The 24,633-nt window shown below is 46.1% G+C and overlaps 2 protein-coding genes across 2 annotated transcripts in view; both read left to right on the plus strand.

The window, feature by feature from the left end:
* LOC115799180 (zinc finger MYM-type protein 1-like) overlaps nt 1–13,560 on the plus strand; it is a 41,851-nt gene extending 28,291 nt beyond the window's left edge. Inside the window, exons 4-6 of the mRNA XM_030756204.1 lie at nt 11,541–12,298; nt 12,392–12,497; nt 12,919–13,560. Of these exons, the coding sequence (XP_030612064.1) occupies nt 11,541–12,298; nt 12,392–12,497; nt 12,919–13,446 (1,392 nt within the window). The 3' untranslated portion in view covers nt 13,447–13,560. The remainder of the gene's footprint in view (nt 1–11,540; nt 12,299–12,391; nt 12,498–12,918) is intronic.
* Nucleotides 13,561–16,042: 2,482 nt separating this feature from the next.
* On the plus strand, nt 16,043–24,230 carry LOC115799076 (uncharacterized). The gene is made up of 3 exons (XM_030756030.1): nt 16,043–16,143; nt 22,521–22,606; nt 23,631–24,230. Exons 1-3 carry the CDS (start codon nt 16,054–16,056, stop codon nt 24,070–24,072), a joined length of 618 nt encoding a protein of 205 aa, XP_030611890.1. The 5' UTR covers nt 16,043–16,053; the 3' UTR covers nt 24,073–24,230.
* The last annotated feature ends 403 nt before the right edge of the window (nt 24,231–24,633 follow it).

Raw genomic sequence — 24,633 nt, forward strand, 5'->3', positions numbered from 1 at the left:
CTTCCACGCAGCCAGTCGTCTCCCGGCCTGCTTCCACGCAGCCAGTCGTCTCCCGGCCTGCTTCCACGCAGCCAGTCGTCTCCCGGCCTGCTTCCACGCAGCCAGTCGTCTCCCGGCCTGCTTCCACGCACTCAGCTTCCCCAGGGTCAGCTCCCACGCACTCAGCTTCCCCAGGGTCAGCTCCCACGCACTCAGCTTCCCCAGGGTCAGCTCCCACGCACTCAGCTTCCCCAGGGTCAGCTCCCACGCACTCAGCTTCCCCAGGGTCAGCTCCCACGCACTCAGCTTCTTGTCTCAGCCCCGGTCTCTCCCGTCGACTGCTGTTGAGTCTCTGGTCTCTGAGTCAGAGTCCCAGTTAACTCCCATGTCGCCATCATCCTCACCATCAGACTCACCCGCACTATGCCTTGCAAAGCAGCCCCAGCCTGCGCATCCAGTGTTCGAGCATCCGAAGAGTCCTGCTCAGTCCGAGCCGATGGGGGTCTCCGCTCAGTCCGAGCGCTCCGCGCCAGAGGGTCCCGCTCAGTCCGAGCCGATGGGGGTCTCCGCTCAGTCCGAGCCAGGGGGTCCCGCTCAGTCCGAGCGCTCCGCGCCAGAGGGTCCCGCTCATTCCGAGCGCTCCGCGCACGAGGGTCCCGCTCAGTCCGAGCCGATGGGGGTCCCCGCTCAGTCCGAGCGCTCCGCGCCAGGGGGTCCCGCTCAGTCCGAGCGCTCCGCGCCAGGGGGTCCCGCTCAGTCCGAGCGCTCCGCGCCAGAGGGTCCCGCTCAGTCCGAGCCGAAGGGGGTCTCCGCTCAGTCCGAGCGCCCCGCGCCAGAGGGCCCCGCTCAGTCCGAGCCGGTGGGGGTCTCTGCTCAGTCCGAGCGCTCCACGTCGCCCGAGGGTTCCCCACCAGAGCCCGGGGTCGCCCTTCTCCGCCGCCGCATGCCCCGCGGTCGGCCTCCAGTGTCTGCTCCCCGTCGCCGCCGCCGCATGCCCCGCGGTCGGCCTCCAGTGACCCCTCCTCGTCGCCGCCGCCGCTGGGAGCGCGGTCGGCCTCCAGTGACCCCTCCTCGTCGCCGCCGCCACTGGGAGCGCGGTCGGCCTCCAGTGACCCCTCCTCGTCGCCGCCGCATGCCGCGCGGTCGGCCTCCAGTGTCTTCTCCTCGTCTCCGCCGCCGCCGCTGGAAGCACGGTCAGCCTCCGGTGCCTGCTCCCCGTCGTCGCCGCCGCTGGGAGCGCGGTCGGCCTCCAGTGACTCCTCCTCGTCGTCGCCGCCGCCGCTGGGAGCGCGGTCGGCCTCCAGTGACTCCTCCTCGTCGGCGCCGCCGCCGCTGGGAGCGCGGTCGGCCTCCAGTGACTCCTCCTCGTCGTCGCCGCCGCCGCTGGGAGCGCGGTCGGCCTCCCTCGTTGGGACTTTGCTTTGTGGCCCCTTGGCCTCTGCGGCCTCCTGAACTGTGTGTTTTTTGTTTTGGATTTCCCACTGACTCCCCTGAACTGTGGACTGTTTTTTCCCCTGCTGTTTTTGTTTTGTCATAGCTCCTGGACTGTTCCTTGTTTCGACCCCCTGTTTTGGACATTGGAGCTCTCCGGCCTTGTGCCGTCGCTTTTTGTTTCATCCGGTTGTTTTTTTTGTTTTCTCATCCCCGTGTTTTTGCTCTGGTTTTTGGACTGTTATTCAGCTTGTGCCATTGCTTTTCTTTGTTCGGTTCCTTGTGCTTATTGTTTTTTGCCCTTGTGCTCTACCCTTGCTCCAGTGCTTCCTTGTGTTTTTGGGTTTGTTCCTGACTTTGTTTGCTCCCTGTCTGTTTTTGTTTCGGGCCCACCTTCCTGGTCCCCCGCCTCCCGCCCTGGTCTGGTTTTGTTTCTTGTTTTGGCCGTCGGGAGCCGGCCTTTGAGGGGGGGGTACTGTCATGTCCTGGGCCGTTGGCCCAGCGTTTTGTGTTAGTTTATTTCCTGAGTGTGTCCTCCCAGTAGGTTGATGTCTTGTGTTTCCTAGTGTTGTGATATGTCTGCGTCTCTGTCCTGAGTCTGTGCCTGTTGTTTAGTCAGTATGTTCCTTGGTTTGTCACTTCCTGTTTATTTTGACAGTCTGGTTTTCCTGTGCTTTGTGTTCAGCTTTGCTTCCCCTGTGTAATTAGTTTCATTTGCCTCACCTGTTGTTCCCTGCTGTTTCCTCTTGCCCTGATTACCCAGTGTGTATTTAAGCCCTCAGTTTCCATGTGTTCCTTGTCGCGTCGTTGATGTTGTGTGCCCGTGAGTTCCCTGTGTTTGACCGTCGTCTCCCTTCCAAGATTTTTGTATTTGTTTTTCCCCTGCTTAAATAAATCCCTTTTAAGTTACGCTGACTTCTGGAGTCCTTCGTGTCAGCCATTCCTCGCCTGTTTCCTCCCCGGCCATGACAGATGGATCCATGCTTTGATGTTGTTTACACCAGGCAACATTTTCCCAGTCTTCTATTGTCCAGTTTCTTTGAGCCTGTGCGAACTGTGGCCTCAGTTTCCTGTTGTTTGCTGACAGGAGTGGCACCTGGTATGGTCTTCTGCTGCTCTAACCCTTCTGCTTCAAGGTTTGATGTGTGTGATGCTCTTTTGCCTTGGTTGCAACAAGTGCTCATTTGAGTTATTATTGCCTTCCTATCAGTTCAAAGCAGCCTGGCCATTGTCCTCTGACCTCTGACCTCTGGCTCACTGGATATGTTCTCTTTTTCAGACCATTCTCTGTAAACCCTAGAGATGGTTATGTGTGAAAATCCCAGTATATCAGCAGTTTCTAAAATATGCAGACCAGCCCAGCTGGCACTCATGCAACATTGAAACTCACTTAAATCACCTTTCTTCACTTTAACATGTCCCGTTGATCATGTCTACATGCTTAAATACATTGAGCTGCTGCCGTGTAATTGGCTGATTAGGGTTTTGCATTAACAAGCAGCTGAATAGGTGTACCTGCTATTTTTTTTTAACCTAAATTAACCCATTAACCAATGAAAAAATGATAAGCATTCTCGAAGCACAATCCTCAACACAAACAACACACACAATCAAAAAGACTTTGTGTGTTTCAAAATGCTCAAAAAGGTTTTTCAGACCAACACATGAGCTATATAAACATTATTTCAGCATGGACACAACCTTTCAAACTATCCTGTAGCAAAACCAAACTATCTGGACATTAATGGTGTCTCTGTATTTCCCCCATGTACATCCGCATTGCATAATAGTTGTGTGTATTGTTTATATTTCAAATAACTAAAACACTGAGTTGGTTTACGAGGGTGTGCGCTCCAGTGCAACTCCTGTGGATAATTTTTCATTGAAAGACATTCAGAGACTGTGTGTGTGCCAAATGTGTCAGTATCTTCTGTTTACAGGGGTGTAAACAGGATGCAAAACAACGCACTGGAGCTCAGCGGCATGGGAGCGGTGGGGAGGTGGGGTAGGACACTGGCCTGTGACTCTTTCAGCTGTTCTAGTCAGGATACGCATTAGGAACACAAACCAGCATTTCAGGATAAATTAAAAGCCTTTATTTTCTCTCTCAATGAGTCTTTGTGTGAAAATGTCAAATGAACATTAAAAAATAATTTCCTGTTATTTGCCTGAACATAAAAGCGTTCGCTGATTAGTAGAAGATGATTCATGGAGCAACACAACTGATTTGCTGCAAATTAGTTTATTATACACTCTCGTGCCTATTAGCAAAAGTGCCTCAAACAGTTACTCAAAGCCAATTTGAACAAAGGAAAGGAACAATAATCAGCACTTGAAGTCTGGACCAAGAAGCGAGACTCAGATTAATGACAGAAAACTTGAATAGCCTTTGTTTGGACAAATGAATTCATGGCACGCAAGGTCAGTGAATGCAAATACTGTGTGATGTCGGTAGGCTCGGATTATTAAATATGCTCACTGGCATCCAGGTTTCTCACTCACATTGTTTATTCCCGTTGCTTTAATTCACAATTAGAAAGCAGACACATCGTAGCTTAAACTGCGCTTTAACTATACCAGAAATGTGAACGCTGGCGCTCCAGAAGTTGTGTGCTGATAAGCACTTCACCCACAAAGGACCTCTTAGCAAAAGAAATCCAACATCAGAGCAACAGCTTCCTGCACCAAAGTGTTTCTCGCCAGTGTCACGTCCTGGCACAGGGGAAGAACAAACTGGAGGGGGCCACACATGATGATAACTAAAATTGTTTATTTAAAGTAACAATAGTTAACATAACCCAAACTGTGTAAATCAGTAGTGTGTGCTATGCCTGGATGCATAGTGTGCAACAATCAAAAAGAACCAAAACCCCAAAGAGAGCCACCACACCCCGGATGCTGGCAGCTTAAATACTGGAGGTCAATCAGCCAGCACAGCTGCAACTTGTTCTCCTCATGACCTCCTGAAACAGCCCAGCCCTCACAGGGTGTCACACCAGAAAGAGATAAATATAAAAGGTCATTCACCTCTCTCAAACACGCCTGAAGCCACACCACCTCTGCTCTGCACTTTGAGCTGAGTCATATCAAGTTTGATTAAAATCTTTTTTTTTTTTAATATCCTTAAGCCCAGGGTGAATAACTTAAAATAAAACACTTCTTTTAATTTTCTCATGTTGACATCTTAGGTGAAACTTTAATCAAATACATACGGATGCCCGTGAGGAATAAGACCAGGAAGGTAAGCATCGTATCTGTGGCAGTTAAGTGAGTCATTATGCAGTTTTAGATACACTTATGTCAGATGCATTAAGGGGCAGAACTGTGAGTAGGAAAGTGCATTTCGGTGGTGAAGGCTGAGATTAAGTTCTGTGTTAGGCAGACTACAAATACATTATTTAGTCCCTGTCTTACCACTTAAACTAACTTATCCAAGAATGGGATACCACATTTGCACTTTAGCTCAAGTTAGGGCACCACATTTCTTTCACTCTATGACTGATTAGGCGAGGGGCTTTCAGACTGGCAGGTTTGTTTTTTATGTTGGTGCCTGAAATATTTTAGAACACTAACTAAAATTTATTACATGAATCTATGTGTTTGAAAAGTATATCCATTAATGGCGAGACTGAGGCCTAATCATTTCTGAGTATCTGAGTGAGAGCCCGAGCCATTCCGATGAAGTGGTGCATAAGCCACAAGTTTCTGCAGGATGCCACATCATTCGAGTGTTCAGGCTCAACGAGCACACATCTAAGAAGGTTTAAATGTTCGGGTCAGACACTGCATCCTGCTACAATGCCTTCCTCTTTCTTCAGCTGTTCCCTTTAGGGGTTGCCACAGCAGATCATGGGCCTCCATCTAGCCTTGTCCCTAGCATCCTCCTCTGTCACACCAAACATCTGCATGTCCTCCTTCACCTTGTCATCTTCTCTGTGGTCTTCCTGTTTATCTTCCTGCATGGCAGCTCCATCTTTGACATCCTCTGTCCAATATATCCACTACACCTGCTCCGCACATGTCCAAACTATCTCAGCTTCACCTTTCTATGTGATACACTCCAGTCTCATCCATCCTGGTTAGCCACAATGAAAATCTTTGTATCTTCAGTTCTGCCACCTCCAGCTCGGCCTCCTGTCTTCTTTTTAAGTGTCCAAACCATACATCACAGCAGGTCTCACTACCATCTTGTAAACCTTCTCTTTCACTCTTGCTGCTATCCTTCTGTCACAAATCGCCCCTGGCACTCATCTCCACCCACTCCACCCTGCCTGCACTCTGCCTTCACCTCTTTTGTGCGCTGTCTGTTGCTTTGGATGGTTGATTCCAGGTATTTAAATTCATCCACCTTCACTAACCCCTTGCATCTTCACCTGTTCACCTGTCTCCCTCTCATTCACACACATGTATTCATTCTTGCTTCTATTGACTTTCATAACTCTTCTTTCCAGAGCATACCTCCACCTCTTCACGCTCTCTTCCACCTGTTCCCTACACTCACTACAGATCACAGTATTGTCTGCAAACATCATAGTCTACACAGACTCCTGCCTAACCTGGCCATCACCACTCCAAACAAGAATGAGCTCAGAGCCAATCCTTGCCTAGGGGAGAAGAAGAAGGTTCATCACTGAGAGGACTGTGGTTCAAATCTTTGGGCTGGCATCACTGTGGGTCCCTGAGCAAGGCCGTTGCTCCCCGGGTGTCTTCTGGCTGCCCCCTGCTCCAGGTTGTGCTGTGTGTACTACATACTCCATGTGTGATGGGTTAAATGCAGAGACTGAATCTCACTATATGTATGTGACAAATAAAGCTCTTTCTTTCTGATGTAATACCTTTAATACCTCTATCAATCTTTACTTACAGGAAATGAAACTCTTGAGACTAGAAATCCCTTTTGCAAGATTGTCCTGACAGGCAGCATTAACCTACTGTGTTTTTCAATGGTGGGAGAAACCAGAGCTCCTAGAGTGACCCATACAAACATGAGAAGAGCATGCAAACACCACACAGAAGGACGCTGCCTGGGTTCAAGCCCAGCTAACCAATGACACACTGTGCCAATCTGACTTAGTATGTACCTGAAGTAAAACCAGTAGTGATTCCATTGTACCGTACAACAACCACAACCCTGATTTTTCCTGCGTCCTTCATCCCATCTGCAGGTACACATTTCTGTTTGAAGCAAAATCACAATTTTCTCAGTCAGCAAACATCTGCAGGTTGTACCATAAATCATCTTATCCAAAGATAGAATTCATTTGATAATCATTCACCCAGCCCTGCTTTTCTTTCACAAAAACAGACTAGACTTGATGTATCCCGGCCACTTCCTTGCACAGATGGTGCGTTACAGGCAGCATATTTGGTCATAGACATAGTTCATAATTAAAGACCTGGGAGGCCGTTCCAGTGAATACTCTGGTGGTCCACGGAGCATCCACTTCCCGGAGTGAGAGTTCCTGCCCCGAGGCGAGTCAGTCTGTGGGTGCACCATGCAAAAAACTAGACATTCAAAAGTGATAAATTATCAAACTGGCAGGTGGTTTGAAGCTTCGATGTGGAGAAGGCTCACTTTTCCTTTATTTTGCATTCAAGTCATGGGTGTTGATCAGTTAATTAGCAACTATGAGTGTGTCTGTGCCAGTGGTGGACATTTTGTAGCCTGCAGAAACAGACATCTTAATGGAAGTCCCTTCAAGTCACAGTAAAAGATTTTCAAAGCCACTTGTGTATGATACATTATGAAGGCAGCAGCTTCAAGGCTTAACCCCAAAGTTCTTGTTTAAGAAACATGTTGGTATCATTGTTTCATAAACTATTCATCAGTATAGTGGGGGGGAAAATACCATATTCACTTACAGAAACACTTTGGCTTCCTGAGGAGGCTGAGTAAATATTTCATGACACAGCAGTGGGTATGACTTAGTGCCTGGCAGCAGATGTGTGAACCATGGTCTTTGCTTTTTTAACAAATGTCTGTCTATCATCAATTAAATATGATTTTTTCTTATTAGCTTTGCTCTGACTTACTGCACCGTTATCACTGATTCTTTGGTGCGTTACATCATTCTGTTACCTGATCAGAGATCTCAGCTCTGTCCCCACAGCAAACAGTTTTAATTCACTTTTTTTAATAACTTCTGGCACCACACCATGTATATTGCATTTCACAATAAAAAATGTGATTTCAGCATCGCAAAACGTGTGATCTATTATTCTGTGGCTTCAGAGGAAAAACAGAACAGGACCAAAGTGTGCTCAGGTGAGTTGAGTGGCATGGGGAGAATCATTTTCATCAGTACCAAAAAGGATAAGATGGTCATGACAGAAATGTTACAGGTGGAGTTCCTGTTTATGTCCCACGTTGGGTGAGTCGCACACAGTGCTGAGACGAGAGAATCCTTTTTAGTTTTCCCTGCTCTGTGTTCAGCGTTTCCCTGCAAAACATCCTTTCAATACTTTTTTTTTTTATCTTCAAAGGTGGGCTTTATACACTATTTAAGCAAGATAAAGATAATTGGTAGCATTTAAGACGTGCTTGTGTGTGGTATTTCTCAGCTCTTTTTTTTATCATTTTGAAAGATCAAAATAATTTCAAACACGACATTTAAAGGAACCCAGAGCAGCGAAAGCGGCAAACATTACTGGCTTTAAAATTGACATGACTTCTGAAGGGCAGTTTCTCTAAAGATAAATGATCTCTGGACACCTGCAGACCAGGAATGCTGAGTGCATTCACAAAACAGGATGCCTAAACGTTGGGTTCCAGCGAAAAGCAAATTCTTCCTAATTTGGAGACATGACAGTAAAACTTTATCGTGTTTACATGTCTACTTCTACCTTTTGCTCCACTGCACGTGTCAGACTGCTTGACAGTGAGTTTGCAGACTGAACTTATCCCAAAAACATTGTTTAAAGCTAAACCACCCACAGGATTTAAAGTTATTAAAAATAAGTTTCTGTTAATCATCTAGAACCCACGGGCCATAACCGGTACTCCAAGGAGTCCAGTCCCTGCCTCTGGATGGCTTTGGAAAATATGGAAATTTTAAAGAGGAAGTGTATTTTCATCAGATTTTGTTTTCTCACTGACAGACATAACCCATGGCCTGCCATGCACCAACATAAGAAAGTTACTATTTTTTTATATATTTTTTTGTCATTGTTAATATTCATTTTAAGAACAGAAAAGTTCTTTCCCCACTATCTACAATATTTTATTTTTTACAGTCAAGAAAATCTTGTTCACGAGTGATGGGAGAAGGGAGCGGGAGATCGACAGACGGATCGGGGCTGCCTCTGCAGTGATGCGGACACTGCACCAGTGGCGGCTGGCCAGTAGGGGGCGCTTGGGCGCCGCCCCCTTTAAATTGTTTAGATAATAAATGATTTCTGAACTGCAAAATACTTAGAAATGTATTTATTCATACTGTGTGTCCAATAGACATGTTAGAATTTATTAAAATAGTAAATACATAATTCTATTTAATTCAGAGGTGGGAAGTAACGAAGTACAAATACTTCGTTACTGTACTTAAGTAGATTTTTCAGGTATCTGTACTTTACTTAAGTATCTATTTTTCTGACTACTTTTTACTTTTACTCCCTACATTTTTACACAAGTATCTGTACTTTCTACTTCTTACATTTTCAAACAGACTCGTTACTTTTTAACACGTCAGAGAGAAGTTTGCATTTCCGGTCAGTGCGCCGTCAAACATCAAACGATCTGAGCCTAAACGGAGGAATAATAACACACAAGAGACAATCGTACTGGTGTATCCTTCATCATCGGGGCTGATCTCGTACAAAGGGATTAAATACGCAAACCCATATAATTAATGTATCATTTATAGCGCTATAATCGGGCCGGACCGAGTCCGTAAGTTGCGCTGCGGCACATAAACAGCTTAGCTAGCGCTACTATAGAGGAGCGAGCATGAAGGGAGTAACGTGTGGCAGGTAAATGCAACGTTTCTAAATGCTCAACAAATATCAGCAAACACACAAAGTGTGTGCAGTTTGTCATACAGTGTGTCTGCTAGCTAAAAGAAGAGCTGCTGTATTTCAGGGAGAGCAAAGAGAGAGAAGTTCACTCAGAGATGGAGAAAGAGGACAGGAGAGGAAGAAGAGAGGTTAGAATTAAAGGTAAGGACTGGAAAATAAACTGAAGTATGCTGACTTTGTGTAATTCAAAGATTCTATGAAAATACTGCAGTTTAGGTTAGCTTGTTGTACTGTATTTACAGTAAGACTCTGTGTTGGACTGGAGCACAGTGTTTGTGCTCATGGTCAGAGTTACAGGTTACATCAGTGCAGCAGAGATGAGTTTGAATCAAAGCTGCTGATGCTGAGAATCATTCACTGAATCCAACATTTCTACAGCCTGTATGCTGTCAGTGTAGGGGATGGAGATCAGCTCAGATAGCTGTGAAATACTGGGTTACATCTTTGTGAGTTCAGTTCATCCACACAGAGCAGTAAACCTCAGAGCAGCAGCAGTTCAGCTGATCACAGCCTGCACACCAACATCATTTACTGCAGCTCACAATAGAAAGTTGTGATTCTTCTCCCCATACAGAGCCGCTACAGCTGATCTTAGGGTTCCTCCACCTTCTGAATCCCACTGTAACCCCTGAGTATCCTCATGTTGGTGTTTAGGTGGAGGCACAGTCACCCTCTACTATGGAGGACACAGAGAATAGAGCTGTGTTTAAATTCCCTTTAACAGTTTGTGTCCTACATAACAGTTTCAAGCTGAGTGCACTCATTAGGATTAAAATTTAGATTGGAATAACATTTGTATTCTCATGTAATATTATTTTATGTTATTACAATAATATATAATGAGGTTCGGTTTGTTTTACACAAAAATAGCAGGTAGAAACATCCTCCAAAGAACTACTTTTACTTTCTTACTTTGAGTACATTTCAGAGCCTGTACTTTTTTACTTTTACTTAAGTAGAGAAGTTGAACCAGTACTTCGACTTTTACTAAAGTATTTTTTAACATAAGTACTTGTACTTCTACTTAAGTACAGAATGTCAGTACTTTTGCCACCTCTGATTTAATTGCTCACATTGTGCACACTTCCTATCCTATGTGCAGGGCGCCGTTCTAATGAGAGTGTATGTAGGCGCATCAACTTTTGGCAAGCAGGTGATCTGAGGCTGACTTTTAATTGGTTATTTAAGGTTTTCCACAGGGCGCAGCGCTCTGCGTCCCGGACACACCCATTCTGTTGTGTCATTACTGGTAGAGTGTCAGTACTGGCTAATTTTTTTTTAAAACATTGTGTGATTGGACAATCCCCGATTCCACTCATTAGCGCAGCTGCAGTTCGTTAGGTCGATTCACATTTATGTTTGCAAAGTGGAGTAGTTTCAAAATGAGAGAAAATTCTGTTTTGTCTTTACAAAAAAATGCTTTTACAAAGTGTTCACTTGAAGAAAAAAACAGGATAAAGGAGCTTGGACCGGATCGTCCCAATTTACAAATTCAGCAGCAGGCAAGTGATCGTGGACGATCCTACACGCGGGCTTTTTCCAGCTCTTCTTATGACAAGCGGAGTTGGCTAGCTGGATGTGATGTAAGCAATGCCTTTTACTGCTTTCCGTGTTTGCTATTTCAAAGTTCTGGCACGGAGGCAATGTGGACAACAACTGGGGTAAGAGACTTAAAACATCTTTCAGAAAAATGCCAACGGCACGAAAACAGCCGCAGCCACCTAGACAATGCAATGAAGCTAAGTTTTTGGGGGAAACTTAGCATTGCTCAACAGCTAGATGAAGGCTACAGGATTGCTGTTAGAAGGCACAATGAATAGGTGACAAAAAATCGGCACATCCTTTCTAGAATAATAGACTGTGTTAAGTTTTGTGTAGCCTTTGAGCTGGCCTTGCGTGGTCATGACGAAAGTAAGAGCTCTGAAAATCCCGGGATCTTTCTTGGGTTGGTTGATTTTGTTGCTTCTCTTGATGGAGTACTAAAAGAGCACCTTGAGAATGCTACTGTGTTTAAGGGAACTTCGAAAACTGTGCAGAATGAGCTACTGGACTGTATGTTTTCTGTTCTGAAGGAGCATATAATCAAAGAAGCACAGAGCAGTGATTTTCTTTCAATCCAGGTAGACGAGACTGTGGATGTTGCTACGCAGTGCCAGCTTGTGCTTGTACTACGCTATATCGATGCCAAAAACACTGTGCAGGAAAGGTTTTTTGAGTTTATCCCTCTGCAGTCGGCTACAGCTGATTCCATTGCTACAGCCCTAAAAGAACGTCTTGCAACTATTCTTCCTGAGGATCAAAAGGCTAAGCTAATCTGTCAGGCATATGATGGAGCCAGCGTGATGCGAGGTGCCACTGCAGGTGTTCAGAAGAAGATACAAGATGTGTACCCAAATGCCCACTACATCCACTGCTATGCTCATCAGCTCAATCTAATAATGCAACAGGCTACTTCTCACATAACCAAAGTTAGAATTTTTTTTTCTAACCTTAGTGGATTTTCCAGCTTTTTTTCCAGATCATCCAAGCACACAAGCGTTCTTGATAAAGTTGTGGCCCACAGACTACCAGCATCCAGCAATGTCAGATGGAACTTTCACAGCCGTGCCATCAATACTGTGTTTGAGCACAGAGAGGACCTCATCCGCTGTTTCCAAAGCATACAAGACTCTGGTGACTTTGACCCCATTACCGTCAGAGAGGCTGGAGCATTTGCCATGCTACTGGAGGATCAGGATTTTAAGTTCTTTCTGCAACTTTTCCACCATATCATGCCTCATGTGGACCTTCTCTATGCCAAACTCCAGAAGAAGGTCATAGATTCAGTCTGTATCCAGGAGAGCATCCAACAGTTCCAGCAGGACATTCAAAAGATCAGGTAATTGTTTAAATAGCTGATTTTTCTTTTTCTTTTTCTTCTTCTTCTTCTTCTTCTTCATTATTATAATATTGTAAGTATTTCTCTTTGCAGAAATTCTCTCCACTCCATGGTTGGACAAAGCAGTGTAGGTAGTAGTCAGCCAGTGAAGAAGCGTCGGACACTCAGTGTAGAAGACCATGAAAGGATTGCTGCAGAGGTGAGTTGTTGTGGAAAATCACTGTTACACTGGTTTATAGTAGTGTTATTTAATATATTAGGAAGATGTGCGTTGTAGTTAGAAATACCTTTAGTTGTGTCTATGCTGTGTAGGTATGTTGATGTAATGTTTGTCAGCAAGATATTTTATTATTTAAGTTGTACTGAAGTTTATGGGTAATGGGGAATAAAACATTTGGTTACTGAATTTTGTATAATCTTGTCCCACAAAAATGCTGTAACACATTTCATAACACAGCCTTAAAAAATGGCAGCAAATGTTATTAAAATCAGTAAGTTTATAAATAAAATGTGTTCCTTCTTTCTATGACTTAATAGAAAGGACAAAATAACATTTCATATTTAGAATGAAAAATGTGATTATAAAATCATAATCTTCATGTTTGTCCTTCTCTCTTAAGGTCTGTGATATCATACTGGGACACACCAGGGAGCGCTTTTCTTTCACAAACCACCTTGTTAGTGCCACACTCCTGCAGGGGGACAGATTTGAACAATACAACACAGCATTTCCTGAAGATGCACTGAGCAACACCTTAAAAGCCTATCCAGTGCTCAATCGAGATAAGCTGAAGACAGAGCTTACTCTCATCTACAGCAAGGAAGAGTTCAAAGCCTGTTGTGGTGCTGTGGGCCTACTCCAGCTGTTTATGGAAAACAATCTAGAAGAAGTCTTTTCAGAAACTGTCACGCTCTTGAAGATCTTCATCACCACACCCATGACCACAGCAGAAGCTGAACGGTGCTTTTCAACTCTGAAAAGAATCAAGACTTTTCTGAGAAACTCAATGACTCAGGACAGGCTGAATGCATTGGCCATGTTGTCAATGGAGAAAAGACTAGTCACAGAGATGACTGACTTTAACAAGAATGTAATTGAGAAATTTGCAGGGCAGAAGGAAAGGAGGGCAAAATTCATGTTCATATAGTGCTATTTTTTAAGATTTGTTTTGTTTGTTTTTCATTTGTTTGTTTGTGTGCGCCCCCCTCAGTTTTTTTAGCACCAGCCACCACTGCACTGCACCGGTCTGTCGTGGTGAAGAGAGAGCTTAGTGTAAAAGCGAAGCTCTCGATTTACTGGTTGATCTACGGTCCTACCCTCACCTATGGCCACGAGCTTTGGGTAGTGACCGAAAGAATAAGATCGCGAATACAAGCGGCAGAAATGAGTTTCCTTCGAAGGGTGGCTGGCCTCTCCCTTAGAGATAAGGTGAGGAGTGCGGCCATCTGGGAGGGGCTCAGAGTAGAGCCGCTGCTCCTCCACATCGAAAGGAGCCAGTTGAGGTGGCTCGGGCATCTGATTAGGATGCCTCCTGGCGGCCTCTTAGGTGAGGTTTTCCGGGCATGTCCCACCGGGAAGAGGCCCCGTGGTAGACCCAGGACACGCTGGTGGGATTATATCTCTCGGCTGGCCTGGGAACGCCTTGGGGTCCCTCCGGATGAGCTGGAGGAGGTGGCTGGGGAGAGGGAAGCCTGGGCTTCTTTGCTTAGGCTCCTGCCCCCGCGACCCGGCCCCGGATAAGCGGAAGAGAATGGATGGATGGATGGACAGTCAAGAAAATAAGACATTTTCTAGGAATCCACTTTTTTGTTAAATTACAAGTTAAAGTCCTTTATTTCTCACAGGGACAGCAGCATTTCTTTATAAAGTGGACAAAACTGGGATGTATTATAATTGCAACACTTTTTCCTACATCTGAGAGATGAAATGTGCAGTTAAAACTCTTCATATTGTTAGTAAGGGGGACAATTTGAAAGTGTTTTTTTTTTCTTCTTCAGACAATTTTCAGGCTATAGTGGCACTGGTCTGGCCCACTTAAGATGAAATTACGCTGCATACACAGAGCACATCATGTAAAGTGATGTAATTGTATTTGATAAATAATAAAAATGAATACTTTGACAAAGTAACCAGAAGCATAACTACTGTATATCCATCCATCCATTTTCTTTCACTTATCCAATTCAGGGTCATGGGGCGAGAGGCGGGGTGTGCCCTGGACAGGTCGCCAATCTATCGCAGGGCTAACATGAAGAGACAGACAGCCATTCACATCTACAGCCAAACCCAAGTTGGATATATGGAAGAAAATGAATGGATGACGTAGCATTTAAAGTATCTGTAAATCTAAATAAAACTGACTCCAAACACCTTGAACTACAGTGCTGCTCGAGCTCGAGCTCGAGCTGACCTGAAAAGAGGAATTAAAAAAGCCAAGACGGACTACAGGAGGAGAATAGAGTCCCATCTGTCCAGCAATAACACACAGGAGGTGTGGCAGGGCATTCAGAACATCACAAACTTCAGAGTCTGTGATGTGACTGCAGGAGACCTGAGTGTGTCACTAGCAGAGGAACTTAACTGTTTCTTTGCTCGCTTTGAGACACCTCAGGACCACCCATCTGCTCCAGTCCTGCCCCCCCCCACTAGGCTGCACCCCACTCACTGTCCAGGAGCATGAGGTACGGCGCGTGCTCCTGGCAGTGAACCCCAGGAAGGCTGCCGGACCAGACGGAGTACCTGGCAAGGTAATCAGAGCGTGTGCCCACCAGCTCACCCTGATTCTCACCAGGATTTTCAACCTCTCCCTGGCCCAAGCAGTCATCCCCCCCTGCCTAAAAACAGCCACAATCATCCCCGTGCCCAAAAGGTCATCTGTCACCAGCCTAAATGATTACCGCCCTGTGGCCCTCACACCGGTAATCATGAAGTGCTTTGAGAGGCTGGTTCTCCAGCACATCAAAGACCATCTGCCCCCCACTTTCGACACCCATCAGTTTGCATATCGTGCAAACAGATCCACAGAGGACGCCATCGCTGTAGCTCTCCACTCTGTGTTAAGCCACTTGGAGCAGCAGCAGAGCTACGCTCGCATGCTCTTTGTGGATTACAGCTCAGCGTTCAACACAATCATCCCGGACATTCTCACCACCAAACTGCACACCCTGGGCCTCCCCCCTCTCACATGTTCCTGGATCAAGGACTTCTTAACCAACTGGCCCCAGACTGTGAGACTTGGCCCCCTTCTCTCCTCCACCCGCACACTGAGCACTGGCTCCCCACAGGGCTGTGTGCTGAGCCCCCTCCTGTACTGCCTCTATACCCATGACTGCAGTCCGGCCCACAATAACAACCTCATCGTCAAATTTGCTGACGACACCACAGTGGTCGGACTCATCTCAAAGGGAGATGAGGCAGCTTACAGAGAGGAGGTCCTGAAGTTGACAGCCTGGTGTTCAGAGAACAACCTGGTACTGAACACCATGAAAACCAAAGAGATCATCATCGACTTCAGGAAGCACAGGACTGACCCAGCTCCCCTCTACATCAACGGCGAGCGTGTGGAGAGGGTCCACACCTTCAGGTTTCTTGGTGTCCTCATCTCTGCTGATCTTTCTTGGTCAGATAACATCACAGCTGTTATCAAGAAGGCTCAGCAGCGACTTCACTTCCTGAGGGTCCTCAGGAAGAACAACTTGGACTTGTATTGTAAGTATTCTAAGTATTTCTCTTTGGCAGAAATTCTCTCCACTCCATGGTTGGACAAAGCAGTGTAGGTAGTAGTCAGCCAGTGAAGAAGCGTCGGACACTCAGTGTAGAAGACCATGAAAGGATTGCTGCAGAGGTGAGTTGTTGTGGAAAATCACTGTTACACTGGTTTATAGTAGTTATTTAATATATTAGGAAGATGTGCGTTGTAGTTAGAAATACCTTTAGTTGTGTCTATGCTGTGTAGGTATGTTGATGTAATGTTTGTCAGCAAGATATTTTATTATTTAAGTTGTACTGAAGTTTATGGGTAATGGGGAATGTTAGAATAGATAAACATGTAACTGTTTTTCTATGTATCACAATGTGTTCATCATAAACATGCACATGACCATCAGACTGTAAGCACAAAACATACTCACACACACCCGGACCCTCCAGGTGAGGAAAGCAGGTAACGCCTGTTTCCTGACGTCACACACACATACACACACCCCCACACACTTACGTGACGCTAAAATAAAAGCACCGGCAGGAAGAAAGAAGTCAGACTCTCTTTCAGAGGCACGTGAGTGTTAGCTGACTAAGACTCTCCCTGCAGGTAAAAAATCAACTACGGGTTTCTGTGTCTTTCTTTATTCAACGGTGGTCCGAACCTAACATTTTTTGGTCCTTCGAGAGCCGGGCGGGCAGTGAGGAGGTTTTCCCAACGACTACGGAGGGACGCCGGCAGACTGTCCGGACAGCCAGCTGCAATAGAGGCGCTGCACAAAAGACCTGGGGCATGACGTTTGTCGCCAGGCCCGGCTTCATAGGTTTCTCCGCGGTCGCTGGGAACGCTTTCCTCGAGACCCGATCCACCAAGTGAAGACGACAGAAACCAGGTAGGACAAAACGTGGACTACTGAGTCGGACCGGGTCCGATTGCCATTATAACTTTAAGGGAAAGTTGGCTTTTCAGGGAAAACTGTAGTCTACGTCCTCCGAACCGGGTTCGTGAGGTAACCGGCCGGAGCTTTTCAGGGAAAAGCACAAACAAATCGTACACTACTGAGTCGGACCGGGTCCGATTGCCAGGATAACTTTCAGGGAAAGTTGGCTTTTCAGGGAAAACTGTAGTATACGTCCTCCGAACCGGGTTCGTGAGGTAACCGGCCGTTGTAACTTTCAGGGAAAGTTCGCTTTTCAGGGAAAAGCGCCCTCAGAACAGGGTTCACGAGGGGCACCGGCCGAAGTAACTTTCAGGGAAAGTTAGCTTTTCAGGGAAAAGCAAATAAAGTATAAAACGGTACCGTAGGTGTTCTCGCCGACAGGAGAAAGTAAATTGGTAACTCCCGCCCAACGGAGAAATTTTAATTTGGCCTTAATTTGGAATTTTGGTGTTCTCACCGTAAACAAAGATTTAAAATAGGCGCCATAAATACGCGTATGTGTGTGTGAAAGTGAGTGACAGAGTGAAAGCCGCCATTGAAGTGGAAGCAGCAGCATGAAGAAAATCTTAACGGTTTTTAACTTCATGGTCTGTTGGAGTACACAGTGAAGGGCGGATTTGTGTTTAGGTCTCAATAAAGACACGTGGTCTGTACGAGACAAAGCACAGGCTGATTGTACGTCAGGAACAATGGGTAAGTCCTCGTCGAAATGCGAGGCCGCCGTATTAGAGGGCGATGTAAAATTTATGGAATGGGATAAACAAGGGTCAACTCAATATAAACAAATGGAAGAAAAAATATGGGTTTAAGGGAAACTTGGTAGTGACCGAATGTGAAAACTTAGTAACACAGCTGCAACAAAAAGCAGCATTTTGCAAGAAGGCGCAGTTGGAACTGCAGTGTGCAAAGTTTTGGCTGTTACAGGCTAAACGCAGACAGGAACAGCGGAACGCAAAAGCCACAGCGTTAAAACCACCCACACATGTGCATGCAGCTGTAATAAAGGCAGATGAGAAAACTCACATTGTATGTAGATCCCAGCAAGACCGTAGTGAGCCTGACCCTGCAGCACCCGGAGCTGCGCCATGTTTAGAGGGGGGGGAGGGGCTAACGGGGCAAAACAAGCTGCGCCATGTTTAGAGGGGGGAGGAGCTAACGGCGTAAAACAAGCCGCGCCATGTTTACAGGGGGGAGGAGCTAACGGGGTAAAACAAGCTGCGCCATGTTTAGAGGGGGGAGGAGCTAACGGCGTAAAACAAGCCGCGCCATGTTTAGAGGGGGGAGGAGCTAGTGGGACAAAACAACATGAGACCCAAGCAAGGGAAGGCTTAACAGCTGTTTCTCCCGCAGCTTTTTCTCCCATTGCGAGCCGCACCAGAAATGGGGAACTTAAAACACTGGCGCACATAGATGTGCATGCCACACCTAAGCCAGCAGGTTATCCCGTTTTATCAGAGTACGGGCATGAAAGGGATTGTTTCTATTGTGGAGGGCCCCCACCTGCACTGGAACCAGTGGCACAAACCTTCCCCATGCTCCAAGTCCCGAACCCAAACACAGGGACAGCAAGCGCCCCTCAACCTCCCACTATTTTGGTTTACCGACCTTGGACTGAGACTGAAATGCAAGAGTCCGTTAAAGGCTTAACCCCACACAAAATTGACATAGAACAATGGGCGACAGGAATCTTGTCTCTCTCATTTGATAAATTTCCATAACAATTTTGGTGATTGTTGGTAGGATCCAGTAAGTTCTTCCACAAAGAAGTGACGAGTCACTGGCCAGCTGAAGAAAAAAAAATGCTTCAGTCCTCCTGCATTTGCAAATTACGGAGGAACTCGAATTTTCACCCTTTGCTGGACAGCTGCCTGGATTCAAGGACCCTGCCTTAGAGGCACGGCCATAAAACATATCGAGTGAGAAAGATTCCAAATAATTTAAAATGGGAAAGTTTGATTTAAAAGCTAAATCAAAAATTGCATCTGTCACTGTCAGAGACGAATAGACATTGGGAGTCTGCTTAAAAGGGTAACACCCATCAGCGAATGGGTGGCTTTAACCTAAGGTGATTAGGCCTCCTTGAACGTGTCCTTTTTTCTGTTTTCTTACCTGTGAGAGACGTCTCACTGGGAAAAAATAGAGATGGGAACGCAGGAGTAGAAAATTAATAGTTAAAGAACTCTGCGTAGAGCGCGATCTTAGCGGAGTTTTGAGCGGCAGAACAGCTGATGCCCTAATTAATGGAGTGGCGGTTTTGGGGCCACCTCCATGTGTTGTTACTTGTGATACCTCATCTCTCTATGCCCTTTTTGCAGGCAAATTTATAAGCACTGAAAATCTCTGACCCAGATCTGGACTCCTGCCCTCCGATCAGACATCGTCCGGACCAGAATGATCGTTGGTGCATCGAGATGACAGATGTTACAACTGCAGCCTGACGGGTCATTGGTGAACTGAATGTCCACAACTGGTGAATGGAACGTGGACTAACCAGACTGTGTCACACTGATCGGAGAGGAGGACTTTAGACAAGTCAGATGAGGGCAAGTTGCTTGATCAGCAGAGAAGGGAAGTCAGATAACACCCACACACACACACACACACACCACTCACTCATTACTGGCATCTAACACACACACAGCACTAGCACAACCACCTGAACCACAAACGAAGAAGCAAATGATGGCCTTTTTAGGCCTGTGTAATTATTGCAGAGCATGGATCCCTTTGCGTGCAAGCAGTATGTGCAGCAGCACTCGCTATGTAGGCCTCCAGAGAACTGGTGCTTTTCCACTCACTTACACTTGAGGTGCTGCTCTTACAGAGTAAAATGACATTCTTATCTCCAGCCAGACACCGGAGCTGCATAGCGCTCCTGTTATCGCAACCACACATAACTATAGAGTGCTGCATCACTCTAAACCCAGCCACTCTGCTACCAACGCCACATGACGGCGACCCTCATGACTGCAAAGTGCTGACGGAACAAAACAGCAAGCCCAGCTTAGACTTGCAAGATGAACCACTGGCGAAAGGCCACGTTGTGTTTGTGGACGGCTCAAAACAGAAAACAGAAACGGGCTACACTATAGTCACCAATACCACCATAATCAAAGCGGAGAAACTGCCCTCACACCTCTCTGCTCAAGCAGCCGAGTTAATCGCATTAACCGAAGCATGCAAGCATCATGCAGGTAAAGAAGTCACGTTTTACACTGACAGCCAGTATGCCTTTTCTGCCGTATGTTCGTTTGCAGCACAGTGGGCGAGAAGGGGAATGCTGACCTCTACAGGGAAGCCAGTAAAACATGCTGAACTGTTTAAAAAAACCTATTAACGGCCATAAAACTGCCATCAGCCCTGGCCATTTGTAAATGCGCGGCACACAAAACAGGCACAGACTTGATAGTATTGGGAAACAGCTATGCTGACAAAGCAGCAAAGCTGGCCGCAAGTGGTAAATATGGCACCTCAGCAATTACACGACAATTGTGGAACGCTTGTGACCCGAAGTGCTCCATGAGATGCAGCAGCAAGCAAAATTGAAGTGGAACAACTTCCTAGGTCACTATTCAAAACAGCAGCCATATTGATTCATGCTTTAACACATGTATCAACAGGGGGGGATAGTGAGTAAGACCTATAAGTATTGCTTAGTCGTAAAACCTAGGGGTACAGCTAAAAAAATCACTGTTCTTATCATCCGCAAGAGCGTAGGACTCGTTGAAAGAACGAATGGTACAGTAAAAAATAGACTAAGGAAATGTATGGCAGAAAGGGGAAGGCCCTGGGTAGAATGCATAGACTTAGTAAAAACATACATGCATGTGACCCCCAACAACACAGGGATAACCCCCTATTAGGCATTGTTTGGCTGACCTTTTAGACTCCTGGTGTACGCAGAAGAACAACAAGCAGAGGAAGAGACAGACTTGAGTGATCGGATGAGAAAGTTGTTCCAAAGCAAAAATGTTGTTGATACAAATAAACTGCCAGAAGGCTCTTCTGCTTCTCCACAGGAACATCCGGTAGCGGTGGGAGACTGGGTCCTGGTCAGAGTGATCAAGAAGAAGTGCTGGAACCAACCCCAGTGGGACGGACCCTACAAGGTACCACTGACCACGCCAACTGCAGTCAAAATAGCAGAGAGATCCACGTGGATCCACCTCAGCCAGTGCAAAAGGATTGAGCCAACCAATGCTGAGTAGGGGATGGAAGTCGGGGTACAAAGGGGGGGGGTGAGCCCTAGGCCACCTTCGTCTCAAACCCGTGAAGAAAACAACTGAATCCCCCACTAAATAGGGATGTCTCGTTCACATGCAGTGACCACGTGGAACTGGATCTGCACCCTGGGCGCACTGATGACCATCGCGACTGCAACACAAGAGTTGAGCGCCTTTCGTGCAATGGTGATGCAGAACAGAGTGGTTTTGGACTTGCTGGTCGCCCCGCAAGGAGGAGTATACACCCTGCAGCAGTATATGGAACAGCAGACACCTGGAGGGAGTCAGGACTGGCTCTCTTGGCTGACTACTGGAGCTTGGTGGCAAGCCCTGCTGAAAGTCTTAGGGCCACCAGGGGTCAATCTGTTACTGTTTTGTTTATTTTTCAGTTGTATTGTTCCATGTTTAAGGAAAATGATGACGAATGTTTTCCTCTCAGCTTTCTATCAGTGTACCCTTGTGCAGGCTGGGCAGGAGGGTGAAACAGAAGACCAAATATGAAACCCCCATTGAAAATGAGAGACCAAGTGATGGGGGTGGATGTAAACTGGTTTTCAAACTAATGTTTAAAATTTGCAAATGTATGTAGGTGCTTCCCTGAGTGAGACTGACTAGCAGTGGCTGCCGTGAGCGGCGGGGCCGTTGAGGAATTTTCCTGTCTTGAAAGAATAGAAAGTGACTTTGGGTCAAAAGAAGGATAGACAGCTGCATGACAGGTTTTTCACCTCAACCTCATTCAGGATTGTATGTGCTATGTTCATGATAAACAGGGAGGAATTGTTAGAATAGATAAACATGTAACTGTTTTTCTATGTATCACAATGTGTTCATCATAAACATGCACATGACCATCAGACTGTAAGCACAAAACATACTCACACACACCCGGACCCTCCAGGTGAGGAAAGCAGGTAACGCCTGTTTACTGACGTCACACACACATACACACACCCCCACACACTTACGTGACGCTAAAATAAAAGCACCGGCAGGAAGAAAGAAGTCAGACTCTCTTTCAGAGGCACGTGAGTGTTAGCTGACTGAGACTCTCCCTGCAGGTAAAAAATCAACTACGGGTTTCTGTGTCTTTCTTTATTCAACGGTGGTCCGAACCTAACAGGGAATAAAACATTTGGTTACTGAATTTTGTATAATCTTGTCCCACAAAAATGCTGTAACACATTTCATAACACAGCCTTAAAAAATGGCAGCAAATGTTATTAAAATCAGTAAGTTTATAAATAAAATGTGTTCCTTCTTACTATGACTTAATAGAAAGGACAAAATAACATTTCATATTTAGAATGAAAAATGTGATTATAAAATCATAATCTTCATGTTTGTCCTTCTCTCTTAAGGTCTGTGATATCATACTGGGACACACCAGGGAGCGCTTTTCTTTCACAAACCACCTTGTTAGTGCCACACTCCTGCAGGGGGACAGATTTGAACAATATGTCTGTGTAGATTCTCAGTCATCCAGGTCATAGTAGTCTCTGGAGCTTGAAAAAGGCGACTGGACTTCTTTTTGTTTCTTGAAGACATTTCACCTCTCATCCGAAAGGCTTCTTCAGTTCTCAACCAAAAGGTGGAGAGACCCAGGTATTTAAACCCCTGTGGGCGTAGTCCCCTGGAGGTGGTTATGACCCTCTATTGATCATGTGCGTGAACACATGTGCCCAGGTGTGAAGGGGGCGTGGGTCATATTTAATCAGTGGTTTCAGTTGAAACCAATTTAGGACTCCGCTCCATTGTTTCCTGTGGCCTATTGAGGTCACTGGAACAAAGGTGTGAATGGGGGTTGAGACGTCTGGGAAGGGAGCTCAGGACAGCACTGTAAGCGGGGGAAAGTTGGTGACGTAATCCACCTCCTCTGTTCAATGATGGTTGTTCACAGTGGACATAGATGGCTTCTTTCACTCCTCTTTCAAACCATTTGTTTTCCCTGTCCAAAATGTGAACATTGGCATCCTCAAGAGTGCCCTTTTTCCTTCAGATGCAGATGTACTGCTGAATCTTGTCCTGTCGAGGTGGCTCTTCTATGTTGTGCCATTCGTTTGTGAAGAGGCTGTTTGGTTTCACCAATGTAGAGGTCCGAGCACTCTTCACTGCACTGAACAGCATACACTACATCGCTGATCTTGTGTTTGGCGGGTTTGTCCTTGGGATGAACCAGTTTTTGTCTTAGGGTGTGACTTGGTTTGAAGTATACTGAGATGTCATGCTTGGAGAAAATTCTTCTGAGTTTCTCTGACAAGCCTGACACATATGGGATGACAATGTTGTTCCTCTTGTCCTTCCTATTCTCTGTAGTTTGTGTTTGGCCTTCATTCCTGTGCATCTTAGCTGATTTGATGAAGGCCCAGTTGGGGTAACCGCATGTTTTGAGGGCTTCAAGAAACAAAAAGAAGTCCAGTCGCCTTTTTCAAGGCGACTGGACTTCTGTGGAGCTTTTTCAAGCTCCACAGATTTGAACAATACAACACAGCATTTCCTGAAGATGCACTGAGCAACACCTTAAAAGCCTATCCAGTGCTCAATCGAGGTAAGTTGAAGACAGAGCTTACTCTCATCTACAGCAAGGAAGAGTTCAAAGCCTGTTGTGGTGCTGTGGGCCTACTCCAGCTGTTTATGGAAAACAATCTAGAAGAAGTCTTTTCAGAAACTGTCACGCTCTTGAAGATCTTCATCACCACACCCATGACCACAGCAGAAGCTGAACGGTGCTTTTCAACTCTGAAAAGAATCAAGACTTTTCTGAGATACTCAATGACTCAGGACAGGCTGAATGCATTGGCCATGTTGTCAATGGAGAAAAGACTAGTCACAGAGATGACTGACTTTAACAAGAATGTAATTGAGAAATTTGCAGGGCAGAAGGAAAGGAGGGCAAAATTCATGTTCATATAGTGCTATTTTTTAAGATTTGTTTTGTTTGTTTTTCATTTGTTTGTTTGTGTGCGCCCCCCTCAGTTTTTTTAGCACCAGCCACCACTGCACTGCACCGGTCTGTCGTGGTGAAGAGAGAGCTTAGTGTAAAAGCGAAGCTCTCGATTTACTGGTCGATCTACGTTCCTACCCTCACCTATGGCCACGAGCTTTGGGTAGTGACCGAAAGAATAAGATCGCGAATACAAGCGGCAGAAATGAGTTTCCTTCGAAGGGTGGCTGGCCTCTCCCTTAGAGATAAGGTGAGGAGTGCGGCCATCTGGGAGGGGCTCAGAGTAGAGCCGCTGCTCCTCCACATCGAAAGGAGCCAGTTGAGGTGGCTCGGGCATCTGATTAGGATGCCTCCTGGCGGCCTCTTAGGTGAGGTTTTCCGGGCATGTCCCACCGGGAAGAGGCCCCGTGGTAGACCCAGGACACGCTGGTGGGATTATATCTCTCGGCTGGCCTGGGAACGCCTTGGGGTCCCTCCGGATGAGCTGGAGGAGGTGGCTGGGGAGAGGGAAGCCTGGGCTTCTTTGCTTA

This window comes from Archocentrus centrarchus, chromosome 20 (assembly GCF_007364275.1).
Source record: "Archocentrus centrarchus isolate MPI-CPG fArcCen1 chromosome 20, fArcCen1, whole genome shotgun sequence".
Lineage (NCBI taxonomy): Eukaryota > Metazoa > Chordata > Actinopteri > Cichliformes > Cichlidae > Archocentrus > Archocentrus centrarchus.